Here is a 26,849-nt window from a genome sequence, read left to right on the forward strand (position 1 = left end):
AAAGGTTGTGAGTTCGAGTCTCAGGCTGGCAGGAATTGTGGGTGGGGGGGAGTGCATGTACAGTTCTCTCTCCACCTTCAATACTACGACTTAGGTGCCCTTGAGCAAGGCATCGAACCCCCAACTGCTCCCCGGGCGCCGCAGCATAAATGGCTGCCCACTGCTCCGGGTGTGTGCTCACAGTGTGTGTGTGTGTGTGTTCACTGCTCTGTGTGTGTGCATTTCGGATGGGTTAAATGCAGAGCACAAATTCTGAGTATGGGTCACCATACTTGGCTGAATGTCACTTCACTTCACTTCACTTCAAAAAAGAAAGATAGTTAACCGTTAATTAGATTCTAGTGACTCAGTGTAGGTGGTTAAAAGGGTCAGATGATGCAATTTAAATTTTTCCTTTCTCTTTGGAGTGTAACAAGGTCTTGGTGCATAAAGACGATTTGTAAAGTTCCAAAGACTAAAGTGTCAAATCCAAAGAGATATTCTTTATAAAAGTTAAGAGTCAACCAAGCCCTCCTAAAACAGCTCATTTAAATACACCCCCACATGTCTACGTCATGAAGTGGGAAGTTTTGCCCGTAATGGGTTTTATTATTATTGTCTCGTGTTGCTGGTGTTCTGACCAGATACGCATTACATCACCAGATACGTATGGCAAGGAGTAACATTTCCATCACACATGTGAGGTATTCAGCCAATCACAATGCACTGGATAGCTTGCCAATAAGAGCACACCTCACTTTTCAGACCGATGAGCTTTGTAAAAAACGAGAGTGTTTCAGAAGGCGGGTCATAGAGGAGAAACAAAAATGTAAAGTATGTGGAAAATTATGTTTGTTTTTTTAACCTTAAACCACATGGACACATTTCATTACACCAAAAACACAAAATAATGTTATTTTTAGCAATATCAGATTACCCCTTTAACACATATATGAAGTCATGTCAAACAAGATAATTAATTTGCATCTGACCACATGCAATCTCTACATTAGTGTAGTAGGTCACCAAAACAAGATGATTTCATGTCTGAGTGTACCAGAGGTTTAGGGAAATTTCCCAGTAGGTCGGCCGGATGACTACTAAGCTGATTTTTCCAAAGCAAATACAAAAATTGAAAGGAAGCTAACGGTCTGACATCTTGAAGTTGGCCCATTTGAGCCAAAAGACAACATAGATAGTGCCATAAGAAACCAAGTGTAAATGCATGCCCAAACACATTCTCAAATGCAACTCATTATGTGCAAGACACAACTTGGCCAAATGCAAATGCATCTGGTTGTTCAGGCCACAAACACAAATTTCACTTCTCCCAGCTAAAATCACATCCACACACAGTCGAGGGATAATAAGGGATGAGTAACATCATTGAATGCTAACCGCCACATCACTGGAAATTTGCATCATCAGAGAAATTAATTTTGCGAATACAGTGTGGGTAAAAGTAGACTAGATTTGTGTTTTGCATAGACACATTTATAATAAAATACACTGAAAATGTAGGAAAAACTAAGACTAAAAACCTCAACAACTGAAAGCTGAGAGGAAGTGAGGAGGTGGAACCAAAAAGATTTAAAAAAAACATCTGGACCTCATTTTTAAGAGAGACACTAAAATACTATCATAAATGTGCCTTTTTGATCCAAACATTTTAATGAGATGAAAACAAATTTTTTTTGCTACCATTTGAAATATGTATTTTTGTAATTCATGTAGGCTATTATCGCGGATAGACAAAATAGGGGTGTAAAAATCATCATCCTGGGTTCTTCCACGTTGCGGTGCGTGTGTGTGTGCGCGAATGTGTGTATTTCGTCTCCGCGCGCACAGACAGACCCGTGAGACTGTTGTTCATACGTAGGCTACAGCGCATGGAATTACAGCTTTTTGAATTGAACGGAAAGCACAGTCGCACCTGACGCATCCTAAAGACATTAACGCGAACGTAAACTATTTTTTCTCCTCTTTTGATGTTTATCTCAACCATGGCTGCGTTAATGATTAGATTACATTCAGCAATGACTCCGCGAAAGTTTTGACCTTTATAACAGCAGTTATTGTTGGCTCTCCCAACGGATCCTTCAAGACTCGAGCAAGAGATCAAGACTCGATTACGAAATCTCATGTAAACTTTATAGATGAAGATTAAAAACATCGGCACGCGCTTCTTCTCTCTGCCAAGCATCGCACATGGGGTAAGTTTCCCAGCAGCGCTAAAATAACGATATCTCTAATTGAAGTCATATGTCCCTTGGTGTTACAATAGTTTAATGTCTTCATTCATTTCCATAACAGCGCAATAGACCTGTGTATTTTAATGACACCTAAGTGCAAATGTTTAAGACAGATGTGTGACCTTCTCAAAATGCACACTTTAACAGCAGCTTGTGATATGTGTATTTGTCAACAGAGACACGTTTGTATCACCGTCAGCTCAGTCATTGATCTTTCTCGCAAGCACTCATCTGATAAGATAGTCTTATCAAAGCTTTCGACACTTGCATATTCCACTAGTGTCAGTTGAATATAAAGTGTGACGCATACGTTTTGAATGTCTTTCGAGAAAGTAGCCCGTTTATGTTTGCCTTCCGAAGTAATGTGTAACATGCGTGCAGTTAACCATTGACCTGCATGATCCAGACTCGCTGGACTTCATGTGTATTGTAGTAGTTCTTCATTGGTCAATGGGAAAGGCTTCTTGCTGTGCTCTTAGCGCGCGGGGAGCTTTGCGACGTTTGTGGCATTTGCAAAACCCACCGTGGGGATCGTGAGGATTTGTCCATCCGTCACTGAATAGATGGCTTTGTTCTTAAAGGATGTATTAATAAGACAAAAGACTCTATTATGGCATTACGCTGCTGGATGGAGTGCTCTGAGACTGGTGTCTCTTAAAGGGATAGTCCAACCCAAAATGAAAATTCTGTCATCGTTTCCTTAGTCCAACGTTTGTCTTTTTTTTGGAACAAAATGTTTAGGGTTTTTTTCTTACTCAAAACCTACCTGATTTATCACTTTGTGCTGAGTCTTGAAGGGACAGTCTGCCACTCTGCCCACAAATGGGCATTCTTTCATCATTTACTCATCCTCGTTTTATTGTAAACCCAAATGACTTCCTTTCGTCTGCAAAACAAAAAAGGTTGTGCTACTTTCATTGCGTGTTTTCCCCCTGCAATTAAAGAGAGGCCTGGTTGTTCTGCCTTGCATCACCTTTTGTGTTCCATGCAAGAAGGAAAGCCATATGGGTTTGAAACCTGACTCTTGATAACAGGGATTTTTTGAAAATCTTTGTTTGAAGTCAAACATTATTCATGCTTGCACACATACAGACCTTCGAGAGCCAGTTGCATTTTTATTGGACCTTGATTGTAAAAATAACTTCATAATGTCCATTTTTTTTGGTGCTCTATGGAAGAATTAAAAAGCATGATGAATTTGCTTGGATGAGTGAATGATGACAGAATTAGCATTTTTGGGTAGACTAGCCCTTTAAGGTTTTGCATCGATTGTTTTATATTATGAAACCAGACAATTGTACAGATTTAGGTTAGCTCTATTGTATATACTGATTTTTGTCTCCTTTAGAATCCAAAGCTACATAGAAAAGCCATTGCGCTGGCTTCTAAATTTAAGTCAAACTATGAAATGCATCCGTCCCATTAGTCCAAAGCAATCATTCACTAACATCACCTCTCTGAAGTACTGACTACCACAGTTATACATTCTCTCAAGGATAAAAAAGATTGTTGTGGTACACATTGCCTCCCTGATATATTAGAGGAAATGCTGATAGGCACTTTGAGAGCTGTCCATCCATCATTCTCAAGTGTGGATGTGAAATGTGTGTGTGGCCACGTAATTCTTCTAAAAGCTCTAAATGGAATGATTGCATTATCTTGTCTGTTCTGTGTCTGAGTGCTCTGGGAATTTCTGGGATTTTCTGCATGCTTTTTAAATGAGAGCTAACTAGTTATTAGATGGAAACAGCATTACTAAAATGGGAAAATGAAGCCGAGCAGGAATATCAGGTGTCGAATCTATTGATGGATGTAGAGAGAGCAGAGTTTCTTGTCTGGGATTTGGGGTCTATTCAGGTTTTGATAGGGTATAGTAAACAGTAGATTTTCATCATGCTGGGATCCGATCTGTAGACAGAGCTGATATGGGCAGCATGTAGTCCGCATAGGCATCATGTGATTCCATGCTTCATTAAACCAGAACAAAACCAGCCACGCGATCTCCGCTGACCACCACTGGCGTTCTTCATTAATGTTCACACTCTCAGCCCATGTCTACGTCAGAGAAGATTCAGCTGTGGTTTTTATTTAATCTTACCCACTGTGCTTTGAATGAAGGTTCTTCATTGGCATTGATGATTCCTTGAAGAACCTTTAACATCCATGGAATCTTTCTATTGCACAAAAGGTTCTTTATAGTGGAAAAAGTTTCTTTAGATTTTTTAAATGTTGTTCACACCAACCAAAATGGGTCTTCTATGCAACTGCTGTGAAAACCTTTTTGGAACCTTTATTTTTAAGAGTGGCCAACATGGAATACCCAGGATTTTTTGCTTTTCCTTTAGAATTTTGCAGGAAATCTATTTACCTCTGCAGAATGCCTTTAAGCATGGTAAAGCTAGTTAGCTAGTTGGCTGGTAGCAGAAAGCATTATCACATTAGCCGAAATATGTGAAGAGCTTTGTGAATGAGTGTTCTAATTCCATGGAAGTCTGCTGAGCTTTCCTTGGAGCTCTGTGGGCACAGATTCAATGTAGGCATAAATATGACTCATCCTCTCAGTCTGAGCCACTCATAGGTTTCTTTCAGAATTATTTCATGGTTATTTATTATTTCAAGTTTTCATGAAGCAGCAAAGGCTTTGCCTTCAGATATGAGTGGTAATGTTCATTATGCCAAAGTTTTTTTGCCGTGGCTAGTGAGGTTGCATGTCCGACTATCTGATTGTTTCCTGATGACTCTTTTTCTTTAACTTAAGCTTAACTCTGTCCAAGAAACATGCTTCAGAATGAAGTTCGTTCCCCACGACTTGGCTCTGCATGCCCACACTGGTCACATCCTGTATGTGCATTCAGACGTGGAGGGATTGTGCATGAGAGGCGAAGTTAAATAAAAAAGTGAATAAATAAACGCTTATTTAAAGATAAATAAATGTTGCAGGCGGTGGTGGGAACTGGAAGTGTGGGATTTTTGGGCTTGGTCACATGAGGGGTTAAGGGTGGGGCCAGGTCACAGTGTGGGCGGCGCAATCCCTCAATGATTTTGGCAGCAGGCACAGAACTCTTGCAGCACATCCTGAGAGAGACTTCACTGAGGAAGACTGAATCCTTCATGTCAGGCAGAGCATTTAAAACAATAGTCCACCCAACCATGAATTCACTTATTCATGCTCATGCCGTTCCAAACCTGTATTACTTATTGTTCTGTGGAACACGTAAAGTGAATTTTTGAAGAATGTCCTGGTTGCTCGTTTTCCATAAAATGGAAGTGAATGAGAAAAATTGAATCATCACCATAAAAGTAGTCCATACGATTTCTAAAGTCCACTACAAGCAACTTGTTCAGTTAAATTCATGAACGAGTCATTCAGATACATTGAAAATATATGACTTCAAAAGAACGAGTTGTCACAAATAGGTGAGCTAACGTCAAGATTTTCAGTCAGTATACTTCTAAAAAATAAAGGCCCAAAAGGGTGTTTCTGTAGCGATGCCATAAACAATAGGATGTTACAGAGTGAAGCTGTACATTTCTGTCGTTTATGGTGCTTTTGTGTTGTTTTGGAGCTTGACAGTTCTCATTCATTTTCATTATTTTGAAAAGAGTGGATATAATCACTTACAAATATACCTTAAATGTCCTATGTTTGAAATAGCATGCAGTTAAGAAAATTCACTTTTTTTTCCTTTTTTTGGGGGGGGGGGGGTGTACTATCCCTTTAAGAACAAAATATATTTGTACTGGAAGTTATTATGGAACATGGTGAACCAATATGTTTTGTTGTTTAGGGAAGAAGAACCAGGCCAGCCAAGGCAGTGTTTTTTCCAATCAATAACAAGCCATCTTTGGTGATGTTAATAGAGGCTGGGGTTTCCAGTGCTCTAGGGCTTGCGCTGTTATAAGGCAGCATAACTCTTTTTTTTTTTTTTCTCAGCCGAAAAACACTTTTGCTGGGTGTGACAGCTGGGTCAAAATAAACGCCTTCTGTTTTGGAGGCTGCTGCTGAGCAAGTTACAACTCACAGTTGGCAATATAGAGCTTGCAGTATTTGTGCCAAGAGCTGGGAGTGTCGCAGCAATGCCTTGCCTTTGCTTGTGCTGCTAACCTTTAGTCATTAAGACTGCATGTTTAACGCAGCTGTACAGTAGTGTACATATTTAATGTTGAGAAAATCACAAACTCAATCTCGTAAATGTATGCTGTATACACCAGACTCATCTAGCCCCATCTATCTGTCTCACACAGACATGTGGAGACAAGGCTCAGGGGAAACTTTCTAAATATTTACTGGGCAGGATTTCATGTTGAGGAAAAGACTTTGTCCATTTTAGGACAGATAGAGTTTTCGAGTCATGGAAGAACTTTTAAAGATCTCTCTTTCTATTCATGTCTTGCATCTGTGCAAATTCACAATTTATGGGTATAATTTAGCAAAACCGCCTCACTGATATAAATCTGCCATTTACAACAGAACGGCAAATCCGGCTTAACATTGATGCAGGTGTACACAGATCTTCAGAACGGCGACAGAAAGGTGTATCTTTGGCAATATATTGTATTTAATATGTTTCAGTGGTAATCAACAGGTGGGTCATGACCTAAATATGGGCCACAGATTAGTTCCCGAAAGTGTTGCAGACTCAGTGGAAAAAATGCAGACTCCAATAATAAAATGCAACTAATCATATAATTTTGCATAGTTAGAATAGCAAAATAATTGGGAATTTTAAAAAGAATCGTTATGTTATCGATGTCAAAATCTGTGCATCTATTTAGACCTTACTGCGTTTTGTAAAATAAATAATGATCTAAACTAGAATGAATTCTGGTTAACTTGCAAGGGGCACAATCATGGTTTGTGTCAACCGCAGTGTGTTTTTGTGCTGTGAATTACTAGCTGCAGAGAGCATGAAATCATCAAAGAAACAAAAAACTTTTTTTTTTTTGTAATATTTGATTTCCACCCATAAATAAAAATCCTGTCATTATTTATTCACAAGAGAGAACCCAAATGTTGAAATGTCCTTACAGCTTTCAAGATTAAAGAAACCTTGCAGTCTCCCTCTTACGATAATGTTAACCATTTTACTGGCCACGAAGAGGTTTGGAGATCATTTTTGTGTTAGTGAGCCATAAAACATTTCTGAACGATTTGTGGCCAGAAGTACTCCATAAAGTGCTAGATATGCAGTTATGTGGTTACTGTGTGGTTTTCAGCCGTCTACCGGGCAGCAGTATGTCAAACTGCATTAAGTTTCCAGCAGGTACTGAAAGAGATAACGGCGTGCTACACTTGCCCCTTGTAATAGACAGTGTATTGTTACCCTGACTGCCTTTGTTTGTTTGCTCGCTAGAGCTCGGCAGATTAAATTGTGGAGGGGGGCTTTGTCCATCAAACCTGTTCTTTCAGTCGTGGCATCTGTGATAGGATCAGGCCCATCCTCATGCTAACGCAAAGTCATGAATGTCCATGAGAGACAGAAAGACAAGGATCCTGCCCACGCGGGGCTTTTAGGATGAGAATGGCCTGGATCTGTGATCTCTGGTGGGATGTTGCTGCAGTCGTTTCTTTTTTTTTGCCAATCATTTGCTGAAACAGATGTTGCACAACTTTATCATCTTGTCATTTTACTGAGACTAAATGAAACCGTTGACATTCTTGCATAACTTGCGGTAAACATTTATACTAAAACAACGTTTTTTAGGGGGGAAATGGTCTCTCACTTCTCTTAAATATTTAAATAAATTGCTGATATTGTGTAATTGGTAAGTCTGGTCTAGTTTCATCTCCCTCAATGGTAAGACGAGGTGTTTTTACGAATGTCTAATGAAATGGCCCTTGGCAAACGCACAGGTCGCTAGCGAGACTTATGTGTGGTGAAGCAAAAACAATGATTGCATGGACATGTCAAACCCTGGACCCCTGGAACTCAGTATTGCAGAAAAACATATTCAGACAATGTCACATATTAGATTTACGGCTTGCTGTGTCAGTAATACAGTTAAAGGCCATCATGATATGACTTCTGACTTATCCCTATAACCTATCCAGAACTGATTAGCTTGTTGAATTTAATCTGCTTTGGATTGATAACTAAACCACACCCTGTGGGCAATGAAATGGCAAAGGGTACAAGCGTAACATGCCCCAGATGTTTTTGAGAGCGACGTTGGCAGTCCTGCTCTAAAGTCATGATAACTTAAGGTATGTCCGAAACAAAACACTTTTTAACTACTTAGTAGCGCTTAATTTAAATGCTAAATTGGTTTGTAAGCATGATATTATGAAGACAATGTATTGTTTGCAAAAATAAATAATTGGATTTTATATTGTCTTTGAGAGGAAAAAAGGAAAAAAGGTTATTTTTTTGCATTGTAGTTAGAACTTCATATATGTCCACTATTCTAGTAGTTTTTCCATTTTAAGCATTTAAGGGCGTAGTTCTTTATTTCTTTCTTTTTCTTTCTTTCTTTCTTTCTTTTAACAATGTCTGTCGAGATAACTGCCAGTCTTTAGAATGCAGAATGAAAACGTTTAATTAAAAAATTTAATTGGTTACTTATGCCGGAGCACATCTTTTTACTGATGATAATCAATGAACTTAATTTTAGAAAATATAAGATGTACGAAATTTATTATTATTTTATATATGATTATATTTTATATTTAATATAATATCACCATTTTTAAAAGCGGCATTTAGAATTGTCAAGGTTCAAACACCAAAGAAGGACATGCCCTGTTTTTTGAGTGATGCTTCTGACAAAGAGCAAAGTATTCCATTGAGCATTTGACTAGTCAAAAGGTTATTGAAGGGGGAAGTAAAACTTTCATTTTTACTATGACAGACAGTCTGTGAGGCAACAGAGTGCTCTAATATGTCAGGAGCGGTCTGGGAAAGATCACTGTGCATTTCTGAGACAAAGCCAATACATGTGTTTATTGCCATTTAATACAAAGAATATTTAAATCAAAACATACCCAGAAGCACTGATATGGAGTCTCTCTGAGTGAATCTGTTATAGCTTTGGCACTTTTTAATGCGTCTCCCCCGTCCTATTTCTTTTCCCTTTCCGTTGTTGTTTGATGAAAGGTACCAGACATTAATACAGCATCGTATCACTAAAGGCAGTCAAGACTTCTTTGTTTGTCTGTGTGGGTGCCTGTTTCCTTTGTGGAGTCTCCCCCCCTTTTCACACCTTCAGCCCCCAAACACATCCACCCACAATCACATACAATACATTATCACCCCCTCAACTGTCCTGTGCACTAATAACACATATGAGGAACACATGTGGGTCACATTTGTACAATAGTACAATGTTGAAGATCTGACAGTGTTTCGTCTGTCTAGAACATGAGTGCGCACACAAGGAACACACACACACACACACACACACACACACACACACACACACACACACACACACACATCCCAAAATAAAGCAGAAGAATATGAGCATGGGTGTGGTTTGCGTTATGGGGGAACAGGAGAAGGCCTGTAGAACAAAGCAAGCATGATTTCTTTTCTAGGACCTTTTATTAAAGGATACTTCCTATGTCGGGACAACAGTAGAAGAGTGTGAGAAACAAAAAAAACTAACTTGTGAAACTTGATCTTCTGTGGTTAGATTTAACTGATTCTTTCCTTGGTAGCCTGCTGCAGTGTTAAACCACTTATCTTAGTTTGTCTGTTTGGTTATTTATTTATTTTAAGACTGACATAGATAGTTCAGCAGGCTTTAGTTCTTATTTAGTATTACTTGACTTATATACTGGTAATGTCTTCCTGTGCCTTGCTGACGTGTGGAGATCTCATCCTTGAACGTCTAGACATGCCTAAACCAGCAGTAAGTTCCCTGGAAGATTAAATTATGAAGTAATGATGCTTTAGCTCATTATTTAATAAACACTAGAGACTGCGAGACCATGGCTGTCGTTGTAAATGAATCCTCCTGATGCTTTTGCAGGCCTTTCCTTTGATCTACGTAGTAGACATTAAACTGAAGAGTGTTGGGGGATGGCAGAGAATCGGTCACAAACCTAAATCGAAATTACAGAAGTGAAAAAAAAAGACTTCTCAGCCATCAACCAAGTAGATTTATAATGTTAAAGAAACATGTAAAAATGTGGTTTTATTTTAAGTTATATTTGTACTACATGAAGAATATTTGATAAATAACAGCAATAATCAGATCAATCCAGTTTTTTTACACTTTTTATTTATCAAAGTATCCTGATTTTTAAAAAAAATCTACAAAATTTCAACATTTGATCAAAATAATGCATGTATTAGCATATCAGAAAGATTTCTGAAGGATCATGTGACACAGAAGACTGGAGTAATGATGCTGAAAATCCAGCTTTGCATCACAGGAATACACTGCATTTTGAAATATAATCAAATTGATAACAGTTCTTTTAAATTGTAATAATATTTCACAATTGTTACACTACAATTTTTTTTATCAAATTAATGCAGCCTTGGTGAGCATGTTTCTTTTTCACACAGCTCCTCGTTTCCTGTCACTTTTTGCCCACATGCAAAGAAACATATCAGCAAATAAATAGAGATAAGAAATATAAGCGAATTCGAGTTCTAATGAGCATCTGTTTATGAATGCCTCGCAGGGGAAGAAAAGAGACTGAGCAGTGACCTGTTTCCTCCCCTTCTCCGTGTGGCTGATTACAATCGTATACCCAACTTTCCAAATCACGCTGGATTAGGGCTGGGCGATATGGGCAAAAGAATCGTATCTCGGTATTTATTTATAATTTTTTTCTATTTGGATTAAAAAAATCTGTGTTTAATATCTATTTATTTCACTTACCGTCCAATGTTGTCCAACAAAACAATACATATTAAAGGCTATGAAAACAAATAAAGTTAATGTAACCATGTAAGCCTTTATATTATGTGCAAAAAGGGTTAAAATCACATTTCATTCTAAAATTGTAACATTAAAATCTAAAAACTAAAAGTGAGTGAGTGAGTGAGTGAGTGAGTGAGTGAGTGAGTGAGTGAGTGGCGTGACATACAGCCAAGTAAGGTGACCCATACTCAAACAAACTCAATATATCGCCCAGCCCTATGCTGGATTACTATAGCAGAACACAGTCTGCCACTGCCTCCTGGTCATGAAAGGGTACTTGGGCTTTACATGAAGTCTACACAAAGGCATAATTAGTGGATTTAATTGAGAGAAGTAAACACATGTAGATCTTCAGTGGTAAAGCTGATCTTCTGAAATGAGAGACTAGTTAATGAGTACTAAGTCAAGTATCATTATTTGTGTTGCTTATAATTAAGAAGGTTAGAGAATTGAATAAACCTCTAACCCTTTTTTAAACACCATTATGTTACTAGTGACTACGTTTACATGCTGTTAAAATTCGGGTTATGGTCGGGTTAAGGTCACTATTCGGGTTTCTGAAACATTCGGGATAACCCGTTTACATGCGTGAGCAGAGAGAGTTACTCCTGTATGCATGGAATGTGTAATCAGTCGCCAATCCCGATGTAAACGGCGACGCACGATTAGCGTCTGGACGTACGGACAACAAGACGCAATATGCGTCATTTCCGAATCTTCTTCCTGTATCTAAAGACAACAACAGCAGCAGCAGGCGGATAATGAATAGTTTGGGGCAGATAGCGATAGTCTTTGTTTGTGCTTTGGCGCTGGTACTGATCCACCAGCAGCACTTTACACTACTGTGCCTCTATACTGCACGCGGGGTTTTTTTATGCGCCGTCTCTACTCAAAAGACCAAGATTCCTTGCGAATAGAACATGCGCAGAACACACATTTTGATGGGGATATGCCGAAACGCGTTTACAAGACCAAATATTCGGATTAGAAAAGGGGTACCCCAGGTATAATATCCTGGTTTTTAAAAACCGGGATATGAGCATATCCGGGTTTTTGCCGGTGTTTACATGGCCGTGCGCGACCGGGTTATTGCTAATATCCCGGTTTTGAACAGGTTATTGGCTGCATGTAAACGTAGTGTTACCACAAATTGTGCAGCTTGTTGAAGAGAGGTGAAGCGTTATGTAGCTAAAGCCGGGCTCACACTACAGGAGTTTAAAATCATAACCGATTTTAAAATCTGGTTGCAGCACACACATGAGGAGAAGAGAATCTTTGCAGATTATCTGCCCTCAAATATTAAACATGCACACACTACAAGATTTGAACATCGTAGCACATCTCACACTGTAAGCCATCATAATCCCGATTTAAATCCTAAATATCAAACATGTTTGATAATAATCGGGGCTGCCCCGATTTGTGTGCGAGCATTCGATCGGTGAATGCCGCACATTACCGGATAATCCGCACCAAACATCGGGACAGATTGAGGTGCTTGACAAGATGTTTGCTGATTCTCGGGAGGAGGAAATCAGGGCTAAATCTAGCTAAAATTCCTGTAGTGTGAGCCAGGCTTTAGCAATCAGATGATTCTTTGCATAGTGTATGATGAAATGGGCAAAAGAATAATTTAACCGGTGTGATTAGAACTTTCATTGCGTCACATCATCAACTGCTAAACTTAAATCCGCCTTCGTGCTTTGACTGACGCAGAGCCAGATCGGACGCACTGAGCGCTTGTTATATTATCACACATATTCAGTATTTTCAACCATTTAATGCTTATTTAAAGTTTCAGACATTTAATTACACCTGAGTACTAGCAAAAACATACATTTACAGTTTGTAAAATATACCCTGGTGTCTGTGGAAACGGCAATAATGATCCTCACAAATATAATCTGACGACATGTTTTTATTGATATCGTATACAGGATGTGTAGGATGTGTACAGATCAACTAACACAGTCGATATAAAAGTGTTTAAACTACCATATATATTTACTTACACATATTTCAGAATCGGAATATCAGATATTTCATAATATAGTGAGCATGTTTTGGGAACATTTTGAATAAAACAGGAAAAACTAAATAAAAGCGATCCATGTGTCATACAGATCTATTGAGGCTGTGTTGTGTCACATGACAAGCATGATGCGTCGCCATGGAAACAATAAGGCTATACATTCTAGAATAACGGTCACCTTAAAAAAAAAACTCAGGCCGGGGTCTCAGCTAGAATATTTTAAACTCACGTGCGAAAGGGTTAAATTATTATTTTCTAAATTATTATTATCTAGTGGGTGGCCACATGGTCTGACACGTTGACCAGTGATGTTAATGCATTCCCCAAAGTTCATGTCTGGCTTGTATTATTACACAAGTCCTGCCTCGTCTTTCATTATGTAAAAATGGCAGCAGAAGAGAAAATATTATTCTAATGCTATTTCATGCTTCAGAGGTATTGTTGATTGATACAATTGCATCAGAACTTGTATAACAGTATGCTTGGATTTATTTGGTATGTTATACTTAAATTAAGTATATGTTTTTTGTTTTTTGTTTTTTGCCATGCTTTGTCATAAAATGTCTATGGAGTTTCATTTCATTTATGTTAGATATGGCAGACCATCTCAAATCGCCCATATCGGCTCCACTGCATAGCAAACATTTTAAGTCAAGTCAAGTCAAGAAACTTTTATTGTCACATCACCACCACAGCACATTGGGAGCTTGCTCCAGAAATTGCAGAAACAATTAACATATAACCAAACAGACTTCAACAGGTGAAAGTGTGCAATATGCACATACATATAGTCAGTACACACAGTATACTATTAGACAAACTTACAGTTTACAGTTAATTTTGGGAGCTGTTCAAAGATAGACTATTTGTCACTTTCTTGCAATCTAGAAGACATTTGCAGGTGAAACCAGCATCGTATCTGTGGTTAAATCTCAGAGGTGTTTTTTCCCAGAACTCCACTATAGCTACTGCTTCTCAACATAACATGTCAAAATTGCATTGTGATGAACAGTAGCGATATCTTAAGGCGTAATAGTTTTGTGTACATCTGAGTGTTGTGACTCTGTCTATATGTTTGCATGTACAGATGAGAAACTGATTTTGTCATTAGCTGTGTTACTCGGTTTTGTTTCTGAGATCATCTGCCCTCTGGCTTCTGTATTATCTACGCCTGGTGCGCTTTCGTGTCCTAAAGATAAAAGTGGAAATCATTGAAATCATCAAGGGAGGCTGGTTGCTGCTGAGGACGGATTTCAGATGAGTCAGAAAACAATAAAACATGTAATGGAGGCACTAAATTAAATGAATAAAACTGAGCAAAACTAAGAACAGAAAATAAGCAATGCTTTTTATGATTCTATAGAGTTTGTGGAAAATATATGGGAAAAAAAGTAGAAAAAAATGAAAAAGAAACTTACATAGTAACTACTACTCCAGTCTTTTTTTGTTTGTTTTTTAAATGGTCAAAAACTACTAAGATTATTTCATTCTCTTGACAAGTTTTTAAGAGCAAGAAAAAAACATAAACTTCATGGAACAATTATTTATTTTATTATTAATTATTAATTTTTCCTTCCTAGCAGCATACATGCTTGGTTACATGGTTAAATAGAGAAGCGACACATTTATTGCATTTAACTTGCTAACTGATGTTGTTGGAATGGAATGGAAATGTATTATGAAAATGCTATTCAAATTAAAAAAATATATAATTTATTTTAAAATGTTTTTCTTTAATCGTACATATAACATTACAAATAACACAAAGTAAATATTTTCTAAATAATATTTTGATCATTTTCTTTGGTTTTAGTAGTCACAATACAAAATATAAGTATAATAATCAAAAACATCCTTTTTTTAATTTGACTTTATAGCTTATTGCTTTTATATTTCGGTTCCATTGCAAAGATATTTGCCCTTGTTCTGGTATAGGTATATACCCCTGCTCTGCTTGAGTCATTACTAACATCAGTACTTATGCTTTGGTTTTAGGCCTGTTACATCTGTTACATAAGAGTCTGTCTCTCAGTGTTGTAGGAGTACGGTCTCTGTTTGAGAACTCTGACGTTAATAACTTTAGAGGAGGCCGAGGTTTGTTGCAGAGGCTGGTCAAAGCCTGCCCCACATTTGTCTTGATTCGTGAGAATGGGGCTACATGCAGCATCAGATGCAGCGCAGTTGCGGTGGTATTGTATTATGGGTCAGTGTGCATTCTGAAAAAATTACACTGAGCGGTTTCTCTAGGTGTTTGTGGATAATAGCTTCGCCCACAATCTTTTTTTTTTCTGCTAGCGATGCAGTATAAACCCATTCGTTTTTATTTCCTGTGGTTTATAAAGGAATGTTCTGGTCAAATGCAAGTTCTATAGACTGTTTCACTGTTGTATATTACCTCATTGCACACTGTATTGTACTGTATACAAATAAATTCAGCTTAGTTTGCATTAGTTTTGTTGTGTATTTAAGCAATAAGGTACTATAAATTTGTGGTATTTGACACAACAAAAAGTGGCTAATTCGTTAGCTAATTGGTAATCTAAATGCTAAAATTGGGTAAATGGTCTTGCACAATTAAATATCCGATACCAGCCGAATTATATTCAACACTGACCAATTTATATCATTAAAAAACTCCAACATCTGCGGAAAACCAATATGGTATTAATATGTATCGTGCATCTATCCTTAGTTCAAATTTTTTTTACAGAAATGTTTGATTTGCAACATAAAAAGCAATCCTGTGGAAGCTGTGCAGTGATGTGGTGGATATGCTCGTTTTTTACCATTTTACATCTGATATTGTGGAACCAGCTTCAGCCAGCCAATCAATACAATGATGTATGATGCAATTGTACAGCTCTCTAGAGCAAAGTGTAATAACTTTAATGATCATGTGCTATGAACTGATTGTATTTTGATACAGATAAATTACTTATCTTACAGTCCGCATTCAAATCTGGCAGTTTCAAGCGTACAGTTTTCACCTCACTATTGTTCTGGTAAAGATCACCTCCGGCTGCTCTTTAGCACATTTATTTGATTTGTTGTTCACTCTGCTTTGCAGTAACTTTTTGTTTGATTTATAATTCCCCAATAATAAACTCTGGGTTATGGTGCATTTGTGGTAGAGGTGAAAAAATGTGGTCTCATGGATGGTGAGACTAATCACGACGAAGACAGGATGTAGAATTAGTTGCGTGTCAGTGTCTGAAGCACTTCACAGAGCTCAACAGCGCCATTATGCAGAAAGTGAACTTTACCCTATCCATTTATGACTGCCATTTAAGTGTGGGTAAAATAAGTGGTGTGAAGCAAGTCTGAAACAAATATGCTAATAAACAACATATAAATAAACCTCCATAATGATCATAAGGCTGATTTAGCATGTTCATGATGGTAAATATGATAATCCGTCAAAACAACGATGAAGTGAAACATCGTTGTATGGTTGCTGGACGTTTGTTCAAGCTGGAGAGAAGTCTCAAAGATCTCTCTAGACAACGAGGCAAGCGGTGCTCAACCAATGCTAGGTAACAGGTGCGTTGTGGGAAACACGGTTGCTCAGACGTAAGTGACTAATTGGGGCTTATCAGGTATTGCTGGGAAGCGCAAACAACACCTGGGGCCTTTGTCGAGCTGTCATGGGGATGTGGGTGGGGTCCTGCCCAAGGCTGGGGTCCTCAGTTCAGGTTTCACTGATGATGGAACGAGAGCTGGAAATCATATGGTCTGTAAGAACTGTGTTATATGAACTGTAAGAGCGACCTTTATGATGAGTCAGTTCTGAACTATAACAGTTTTAAGAAATCTTTGCAGATTAAACTATGTATATCCGTTGCACTTTTACCACAAAGCTAGCGGCTTGCTGCTGTGCTTCAGCACGTTTCCTGCCACACGTATTATACCTGTAAGAATCCGAATAAACTTCCTTTGCTGTGCTTTTGTGTCTCTCGCTTCCACCAAACCTTTCCCACATTAACTGTCTTGCTCTCCACCAGTCAGCTATCAAGTGTGAACAGGATGTTAGTTTTCTGACACCACAAACACTTCCTTTGGCCTATAGCAGTGTAGTTGCATACAGGAAGACTGCTCTTGTTGGCCAGCTGGACGGTGGAGTAGGGCTGAAATGATTAGTCAACAGTGTTGACAAAAAAAATATGTCTACAAATATTTTTTTGTTGTAGAGTAGTCGTTTTATGTCATATAACCAAGCGGCAAGCTACGCTCTATCATGAAGCCAACAAGGAAGTGACTAAAACTGCAATTTTAACAACTGGCCGCTAGTGATCCCATAGACTCCTCATGTTAAAATGCCAAACTTTACAATAGAAAAAAAAACATGTTTACAGCCTGGTACAAAAAATTATTTTGGTCTATATAGCTGATTTGGCCCTTCATGACAACTGTGAGGGTTATAACTCATCCGTTTAAATTATATAAAGCCTTAAAGGTTTGCATAATTAAGGGTGTGGCCACTTTAGTGACAGGTGGATTGTCCCTGCTGACACTGTCATCGTGCTAGGTGGGCGTGGCTTCAGTAACCAGGCCCTGCCTTTTTGTCCATTTACGATAATTCGGGAGTGACACGGGATGACACCCTGCCAAGATGGTGACGGCCGGCTTCCGCCTACTTTGAGCTTCAAAAACTCTCTTCAGGAATCTACGGGTGATGTCCCGGACACTCCGTCCATGTTTTTATACGGTCTATGCATATTACCTAATGTAAGAGCCTGTAATAATGCAGTTTGACCAGTGTGCTAATTTAGCTCTCATGATGCAAATCAAGAAAAGATGCTTCAGAGAAATGGCAGCCAAACCTGAGGCTAAATAAACACATCAAAAACTGACAGTGGTGAGAAGGCAGCAGTTTAAAACGCATCTGATTACAGAGATGTGGATGTTTGCACGAGCCCTGTAGTAAAATCCAGTCACGTTTATTTTTGTAGTACTTCATGCAATAGATATTCTGAAATCAAGCAGCTTTACAGTATTATTAAACATGAAAAAACAGAGTCTGTGTCGCTTTCAGTTAGAATTACAATTCGATTTTCTGTCATAAAGCAGCTCTCCACTGTGGAGCTAGCAAATGATAGAATATTTTTATTAGTGGGGAAAAAACATTTAGTTAACATTTCATTTAATTGTTTGATCTAGCTCAGGACTGTTTTGATTATCATAACTCTATAAGGTATTTTAAGAGAGACTAGGTTGTGAATATTAAAACTTAACACTTAACCTTTTTTTCCCTATCCATATGACTTGCACAAATATATTTCAGGTAATTAAATAAGAAATTACCTTAATTTATTTGTTAGAATATGTATAACTCAATATTTTAACTAATTGCGAAAGCTGAATAATCAAAAATCTCTTCTGATTAAATCAGTGAAACAATTGATGATTATTCGATTAATCGTTCTAATAATCATTAGATTAATCTATTATCAAAATAATCATTTGTTGCAACCCAACCGTGGAGACCTGCTATCCTTTCATTGTTATGACCTACATATTTGCATCTTATTTATCGTTTGTTATGATTAATATGTTTTTTCTTAAGAAGATGAGACAAAAGATTAATTATTTAGACAGGACGATCTGGCCGTCCCTTCCAGTCTGTAGTTGAAGGACAGGGCGGGGGGTAAAGGTGAAGTGGGGCAGGCCGGAGACGGCACTGCTGACAAACCAGACCATCAGGTTTCACACGCTGTCAAATTCCTAAAAGGCGGCAAAGGTCTCCACAGGAACACTGAGGTCCATACTGCATCGAGGACCTTGAAGAGGGCCCAGTGAAATCACAAACATGAGTTGTCTGCAGCGAAACTACCCACTCAAACCTGTTCTGAGAGTGAAATTCAGTGGGTGGAACACTGAAACAGATCCGTCAGTTTCTGAGAAGGCGACTCGCACATTTTGATGGGTAATTTAAGCTTTGGTGTGACACTCTATTGGTTATTTACAGTGTTTACTGAAAAATGCTTGAATGGAACAACTTGCATGTTGTGGTTGGAGCGTGGTGTTATTTTGGACCAGTGTACTAGTAGTATCAGGTGAAACGCAGCCTGGACAAAGGAGACCATTGTTAATCGCTGCCTCTCAAGGAAACGTCCTTGGATATTATTGGCATTTGGCAGCAGGATTGTGCCACTGTCTATGCAGCTGTAACTTATTGTGTTCTTATAGGTGACTGAGACACGCTTCCTGTTGTGTTTACATAAGCTGGCGTCTGTGATTATGTATGTTAGGGGTTTTGAACTTTGTGCAGCAAACAGTGATGTTGAAGTGAGGTGGGTGCGTCACACAGATGTCTCAGATTCCTGCCTTTGTCTCCAGATGCCATTCCACATGGTTGCATAGTCTCTACAGTGACTCTGGTCAGATGGGGTATTTGCATCTTTCAGTGTTGAGGCTTTTGCAGCTTTGCTCTGGCTGTGCTGATGGTGTGTCTTGGGCAGTGGTCCTCATTCAGTCAAAAACAGCTACGCATTAAATTACAATGATAGTGTCTTTCATTCTCGATGGAATGTTATGATTACGTATCATGTCTGCAAACAGGGTGCGTATGCAAATAAAGATTTTGACAGGACAACCTATTGTAATGTTCAGACCGAACATTTTAATTGGATAAACATATTATGGTCCTACACCTTTCACAGACAATATAAATACATATAAATAGATTTAGACCACTTCACTTAGTGATTGCTATCGAGATGTTGAAAACACCATCGTAGCAAAAAAAATGTTTCTGAACCAAATCTCCTACCCCGCCTTTAAAGTCACAATGTCATGAAATGTCATATTTTCTTCTGTAATGTGACACATCATCAGATGAATTATCAAAAAATATAGGTTGGGGATTTTATTCTATTCTATCCATTGGTTGTTGTTTATTGGATGGAGACAGATCTGATTGAGAGCTTGCAGTATTTGTGTCGCATACTTCATTAAAGAGAAATCTTGTTTCAACAGAACTTCATTAAATTAAATTGAGAATTAAAACATGAAATAATTGTTCACTGTGAAATCATTAAGATTCATACAGAAAACAGGGTGAATAACTTGTTCAAGCCAACCTTTTTTTTCTTTTTTCTTTTTACCAATGAAGTATTGAAGTATTCTGTAAAATTAGCAAACACAAGGATATTATGTTGGATATTAAATTTTCCACAACTGTGTAGCTAGAAAATACTAGTGGGACCAGTTTTCATTGCATTACAGTTGACATCTTGACACTATTTCAAAGGAACAGAACTTCAAAGAGGCGCATCAAGGTTCAGGAGTCCTTGAAATCCTTGAAAGTTTGGGAATCTGAAATGTTTTTTTCAAGGCCCTGGAAAGTTTTTGAGAATAAACCTACATTGATACAGGTTACAAAAGCAACATGCACGTGGACACTGCAGACTAGGACAACGACGCAGAAGTATAAATGAAATCTGGCATAAAGGCTATGGCATAGGTCCAACACAGAAGTATAAATTAGCCTTTAGCTGTCTGTGTTTATGATCAATATGCATAACAGTGACTGTCAAATATGTAATTTAGGTATGGAAATTACATATTTTCAGTTTTGATATTTGGGATATGGTCATTGCACTACTTTGGGCACTACTTTACCACCAGCCAACCATACCCCAGTCCCTGCCCCACCCACACCCACTGTCCTCTTTTTGGAAAACTAAAATATGGTCAATATGGTCATGTGCCCACAAAACTAATAGGATGCTACCTTAATGTTTCACAGACACACCTGGAAATTAATGTTGCATTGCTTTGCTTGTTAAGATAATGTAAACCCATGAGGCAAGAAAAACTTAAAAGCATATTCATATATCTTAAAACTTCTGTTTACATGAGCCCATGCCCATGAATCCATGCAAAAGTTAATATCACATCATTTTATAATACAGTATAGAATGTACTGAATATTCTTCAGTTTTATGCAGAACAGAAATACAACAAATAGAATATCAGATCTCTGTCATATGGCAAATTTTTTTTTTTTTTTTTTTGTTGCATGGTTGTGCTTGAGACATGAAAACTGTAACAATGTTTTTTACAAGATAACATGATGTAACATCTCTCTCACTTGAAATGTGTCAATACATTAAGTCCTTGAATTTGAGGGTATTGGACCTGTAAAGTCCTTGAAAGGTCCTTGAATTTGAAGTAAACCAAGGTGTGGGAACCCTGTGCACAGTGTACCATATCAAAACAACCAAAACAAAAAGGCATTGGGCAATCAAATTGTATAAAAAACTATTTTAACTTTGAACTTACGCAATTTATTCAACTAGCAGAAAGCTGAATGGGGCAACTCCCCAGGCTTAAATCTAAAATACTGTAATTAATATCTAATATTGTGACTACATGTTTGGAGCCACAATTTTCTGTAAAGCTGCTTTGCAACGATTTGTATTGTGAAAAGCACTATTAAAATAAACTTCAATTGAACTGAAAAACTTTAGCCAGGGCAGACACGGGTAACCACGCTTGCTTGCTTGCTCACTCACACGGTCTGTCTCACACACACAGAACTTTGTTACTCAAATGTGTCCATTAATTTTCATGCATTCAGCAGTCCATCATTAGATATTCCTTACCAAACACTCCAGAACATAACAAGGTGATCATTCTAATATAACGTAGTTTTACACATCCCGTGAGCTTGCATTACTTTGTGAGTCACTGAATTGTACTAGTAAACATCCGGTTCTGCACACAGTTAAGTGATGGTGTAGAAGACTATATGTCACATGAACTCTCACTTTATATTTATTGATGAAGCAAGAACAGATTGTAGCTGAAGGACAGTTCTGACATGTAGCATTTACTCAGAAGGGAAATTCCAGATACTTGAGAGCTATTTTTGGTTTCCAAAAGTGTGTGATCAATGCAGGACTACTGCTTGTGCGTTAGATAAAGCCTAGTGCACACTACAAGAAGGAAGCTTGTTAGCATTTCATGTTTTTGAAGTCTGCAGCACAACCCCTTCAGATTCTGGATTCCAGATCCAGATTCACAGATGCTCATCTAGTGTGCACACTCAAGTAGTCATGGATGCTGCAATGCATTTCAAGCTTACATCCGTTCAAGCTGTCTCTAAACTAGCTGCATCAGTGAGCAATCGTAGTTAGTCGCTCAGAGTGAGATTTTGTCTCTGATGACATGACAACAAACAAGAAACTGAGTCTTTAAGGCCATGTTTCCACCTGATATTAAGATGTGTTTTTGTGCTCCCAGTGTTCAGCACTAAATACAGGTTGAAACAGGGTGTTAAAGGTTTTGTCATTTGATCACTGAAACCACATAAGGAGGTAGTCAAGAACTTATGTGTGGTTTAAACATTTAAAGGCATCCCAGACCATAGTAAAACACTGCATACTTGCCACCCACTCACTGAACACTTGATTGTTCTGGGACATGTTGTGAGAAAGTGCACCAAAACAAGTGATTTAAGGTAGAGATCACAGATCCCTTTTTGATCCTTTTCATTCTCTTCCTTTTTCCTTTTCCTGCTGACTTTGCTCATTCAGTCCAATATGTGTGTGGCACTCGTTTGAAAATGACGTAGAGGGTGACAAAAAAAGAGGGGAGGGTCTTGATGAAATCTGAGCACAAGTGGTCAGTGGAGACACATTTGAAAATCACATGAATACCAGGTGGAAACAGGACCTAATGTTCACAGTCTGACCAGCTTTGATTGCAAAAATAATGACAGGTTTTAAACGAACACTCCCTCATCCTCCATTGTTTGGACACACAGATAGTCCTACCCAAACCGGATAATGTTGTTATGCCTGGCCCACTCAAAAGATTGTTTGGTGCTGTTAGAGTCACAGAACTTACAGCCTTTTAAACTTTACATTTGATTTGTTGATGGTTGCTTTTTAACTTTGGCCTGCCAGTAATCATTCTGTTTTGTGTTTGTTTCCAGGTGACACTGAGGAGCTTCCTGGGCCACTGAGACGTAACTCTGGGCTGGGCGGCTCATTTCCTGTGCCCCTTCTGGCCCAGACAAGCTCAGACAAGCTGCCCTCTCATTGACTACTGGCTGTCTGGTTGCAGGGCTTTGCCAGCTGTCACCATGAGCAAATACTCCCAGTACTTCAACACGTGCCTCGTAAGGGACCACTATAAAATTGTCAAGAACATGAGCCAGAAGGAATTAGATGACCGCACGATTGAACAAAGCCTGAGCACCCTGAACATTTTATTTGTCATAATCTGCAGTATCATCATCTTCGAAAACCTCTTGGTGCTCATTGCTGTGTTTCGCAATAAGAAGTTCCACTCTGCCATGTTCTTCTTCATCGGAAACCTGGCCTTCTCAGACCTACTGGCTGGCTCCGCTTATATTGCCAACATCTTCCTGTCAGGCCCGAAGACATTTCAGTTGGTGCCTGTCCAGTGGTTCATACGAGAAGGGACTACTTTCATAGCACTGGCTGCCTCCGTTTTCAGCCTGCTGGCTATCGCCATAGAGCGCTACATTGCCATCACCAAGGTCAAGGTTTATGGCTCCAACAAAACTTGCCGCATGTTCCTTTTGATCGGAGCATGCTGGGTGATGTCCATCCTTCTGGGAGGTCTTCCCATTTTTGGTTGGAACTGTATAAATAACGTTAAGGATTGCTCCTCTGTCCTTCCTCTCAACTCCCGATACTACATCCTTTTTGTCGTTACCATCTTTACCATCATCTTGATGTCCATTGTGATCCTTTACGTTCGCATCTATCTTATTGTGCGAACAAGCCAGCAAGAGGCCACCAATTCTCCAGCTTATGCTCTCCTGAAGACTGTCACGATTGTGCTCGGCGTATTCATCATTTGTTGGTTACCCGCATTCACCATCCTTCTCTTGGACACTTCCTGTTCAATAAAAGAATGTCCTATTCTCAACAATGCTACCATCTTCTTCAGCATCACCACAATGAATTCGGCACTGAACCCACTGATCTACACATTGCGGAGTAAGGAAATGAGGAGGGAGTTTCTCAGGGTGCTTTGCTGCTGGGGGCTGTTCAATTGTGGCAGGCCTTCTCACCGCTGCATGGTGCCACTCAAGAGCTCGATTTCAATGGAGCACTGCACCAACAAACACGAACATCAGTCAATTCCCATCATGCAGGACTGCACTACTGTCTGATTTTGTCTCCTCAATGCCCAGGTGTTTGAAGACAAGGGGAGACCCCATCTTTGAGGCAAGGCACAGAAGACAGAAGTGTTCAGAGACCTCACAGATGAAACGTGAATCACAATCAGTGTATTTGGACTCATGGACATTTAGAGCAGATATCACAGCTGTGCTACCGGACTCCTGCGTGTCATCTGTTGCTTCTGTCCTTGCAAAAGTTCCTGAACATCACAGAATGAGACTTCACCACATATTTGACATTAGAAGGCAAATTAAAGAAAAACAATTCCAAATGGGAATATCCATTGAAGCTCTTTGACAAAACATGAAAAATGAAAGTCGCACTTTGCAGACTTCTAGGCAGCTTGGGATTGTATATTTCTCATATGCTGACCAACCTAACAGAAGTCGCATACAAGATGTATCCTATCCACAAGTAGATTACCACTGTTCAGATATTTGAGAGGACCGATTGAAATGTACAGATTGACAATGCACTCCGTGTGAGCCAAACAAAACATGCATGCTTGCAGAACCTCTCCTAATGTACACATCAAATTACTTGTTATACATAACATCCTTTGATTGCCGACAATAAAAGGATTCCACTTCATTGTATTGCATGAAAATCTAACCTGTAAAAAAACTAATATGTATGACCAATCTATGTAAAATTGTCAATGTTACTTCTCTTTGTATTTTATTTTGCTTTAACATCCCTATTTTATTTCCTAAGAGTAAAGCACGATCAGAATGTGATTACTGAATTCCTGACACGAGTTTCTCTCAGCAGCTGGTGTAAATGCTGGTTGTGTTGGCATGACAATGCTGTAGCTTCGCTGCGGCAGCGTGTGCTTTTTGTGCCCAACTTGACGAATGGAACAGAATATAAGAATGAAGTGTAACGAGCGAACAGTTTCGCTGATCGACAGTATTATCGAACATCATTTTTCTCCTGTTGATTATTGACATTATTGGCAAGCAACAAGAAAGGGCACTCACTGTGAAGTCTTAATGACATTTAAAATTCATTAAAATTGATATGCCATTAATAAGACTGGAAACTTTGAGATAAGGACAAATTGAGCATGCATTTGTCTCTTTTGAAGGCATATTCATTCTGAGATATGGGGGTTGTTAGGTGTTATGCTGTATTTTAATAGGCCACAAGTCTTTAGAAGAAACTTTAAACTTCCTGCAACCACTGAAGTCCAGTGCTTTCATGCTTCTTCCTGTTGTTAGGGACTGACCTTGATGTTCCCTTAAGTTGATATCCTTAGTCCAACACTTTCACTCACACAATCACAGCCTTGACTGTTTGATCCCAACATGTTTTAGTTTCCTTTGCTGGTTGGTTTAGTTCAGCAGAGAAAGCACTTTGGCAGCTCTTCCAATACCAACCTAATGTATTTAGTTTTTTCTGTCTGTCTTTTTTTTATGATGCATTAAGAGTTTAAGACTGTGTGAGCATTCCTATCACTCCGTTCAATGTAAAACATTGGCTACCCTGTGGAACGATGTTTGTTTTATATGATACATTTATGAAAGTGTGTATGTATCTGTGTACAGTATCTATGTAATGTGTATACATGTACAATGTCTTGTGTGCAATAGCCTTGTGTTTTAGTTGCAAGCTACCTGTGCTAAATCGGTACAATCCCAAACACTAATATAGGTACATACACATTAGTTCATTCCTTTTTTGAATAAATATAAATGAAATACAAAAAAAGTGTTGCTTTGTTGTTATTCTCTGTTTTGTATTTTTGTAAAATTGTAGTTGAAAATTTCTAAAGGTTGTCAGTTTCACGTGTGATTTTAAAAGTGGTTGTTTGTGTGACAGAAATGATTAATGCCACTGTAATTTGCTTCGAGTTTCAGTTCTATGCAGTATTGGGTTAACAATCTGAACACAAGAGCTTTATCCCACATATTACAGAAATCTATTCAATAAAAAAGGGAAACTAAATGCTAACATGCACGAACATGGTTAAGGCCTGACTCGCCATGACATGAATCTATTCACAAACAATATTGCCTAGAACTGCTGGCCTTGATTTCTGACAGTCCATTAAGTGCCAGTTCCAAGGTTTTGTGGGAGTGAAGATGTTTAGCAGAAGGGTTTTTATTAGGAAAGAGGGAGTATGATGAGAGATCAGTAGGAATGGCATTATTGGAAAGGGTAGTCTGGGAGGCCGAGGGTGCTCTTAGCACAAAAAAAAAGGATTGTGAATTGAGTGGGTTTAAGGATGGTCTGGTCTGGTTGTTGTCAAACATCCAGAAATCCTAGGTGGGAACAACAACTTGCCCTAGGAGACAACACAGCTGGGAATATGGCAAAGAGTCAGCAGGAAGTGACATCAGCCATACTGAAACAGCTGAAAACATATAAAGTTGTTTTCAGTACAGTCTTTGTGATTAATGACGATTCTGTACTCCGACTCCACCAGATATAAGTGAGAACACGTTTACTCTGAGATTAACAGTAACTACATCTGCTGTACAAGAGTGTCACCTTGTGGTCGGACAAAGAAAAGATTCTAACGGTAGTTGTTAAAAATATCTACTGTCT

General features: G+C 38.6%; 1 protein-coding gene across 1 annotated transcript; it reads left to right on the plus strand.

Annotated features, from left to right (window-relative positions):
* The first annotated feature begins 1,826 nt into the window (after nucleotides 1-1,826).
* On the plus strand, nucleotides 1,827-25,022 carry LOC132149417 (sphingosine 1-phosphate receptor 2-like). Its single transcript, XM_059558633.1, has 3 exons — nucleotides 1,827-2,192; nucleotides 23,078-23,110; nucleotides 23,163-25,022. Exon 3 carries the CDS (start codon nucleotides 23,228-23,230, stop codon nucleotides 24,287-24,289), a length of 1,062 nt encoding a protein of 353 aa, XP_059414616.1. The 5' UTR covers nucleotides 1,827-2,192; nucleotides 23,078-23,110; nucleotides 23,163-23,227; the 3' UTR covers nucleotides 24,290-25,022.
* Nucleotides 25,023-26,849: the final 1,827 nt, after the last annotated feature.

Source organism: Carassius carassius, chromosome 9 (assembly GCF_963082965.1).
Source record: "Carassius carassius chromosome 9, fCarCar2.1, whole genome shotgun sequence".
NCBI classification, from domain to species: domain Eukaryota; kingdom Metazoa; phylum Chordata; class Actinopteri; order Cypriniformes; family Cyprinidae; genus Carassius; species Carassius carassius.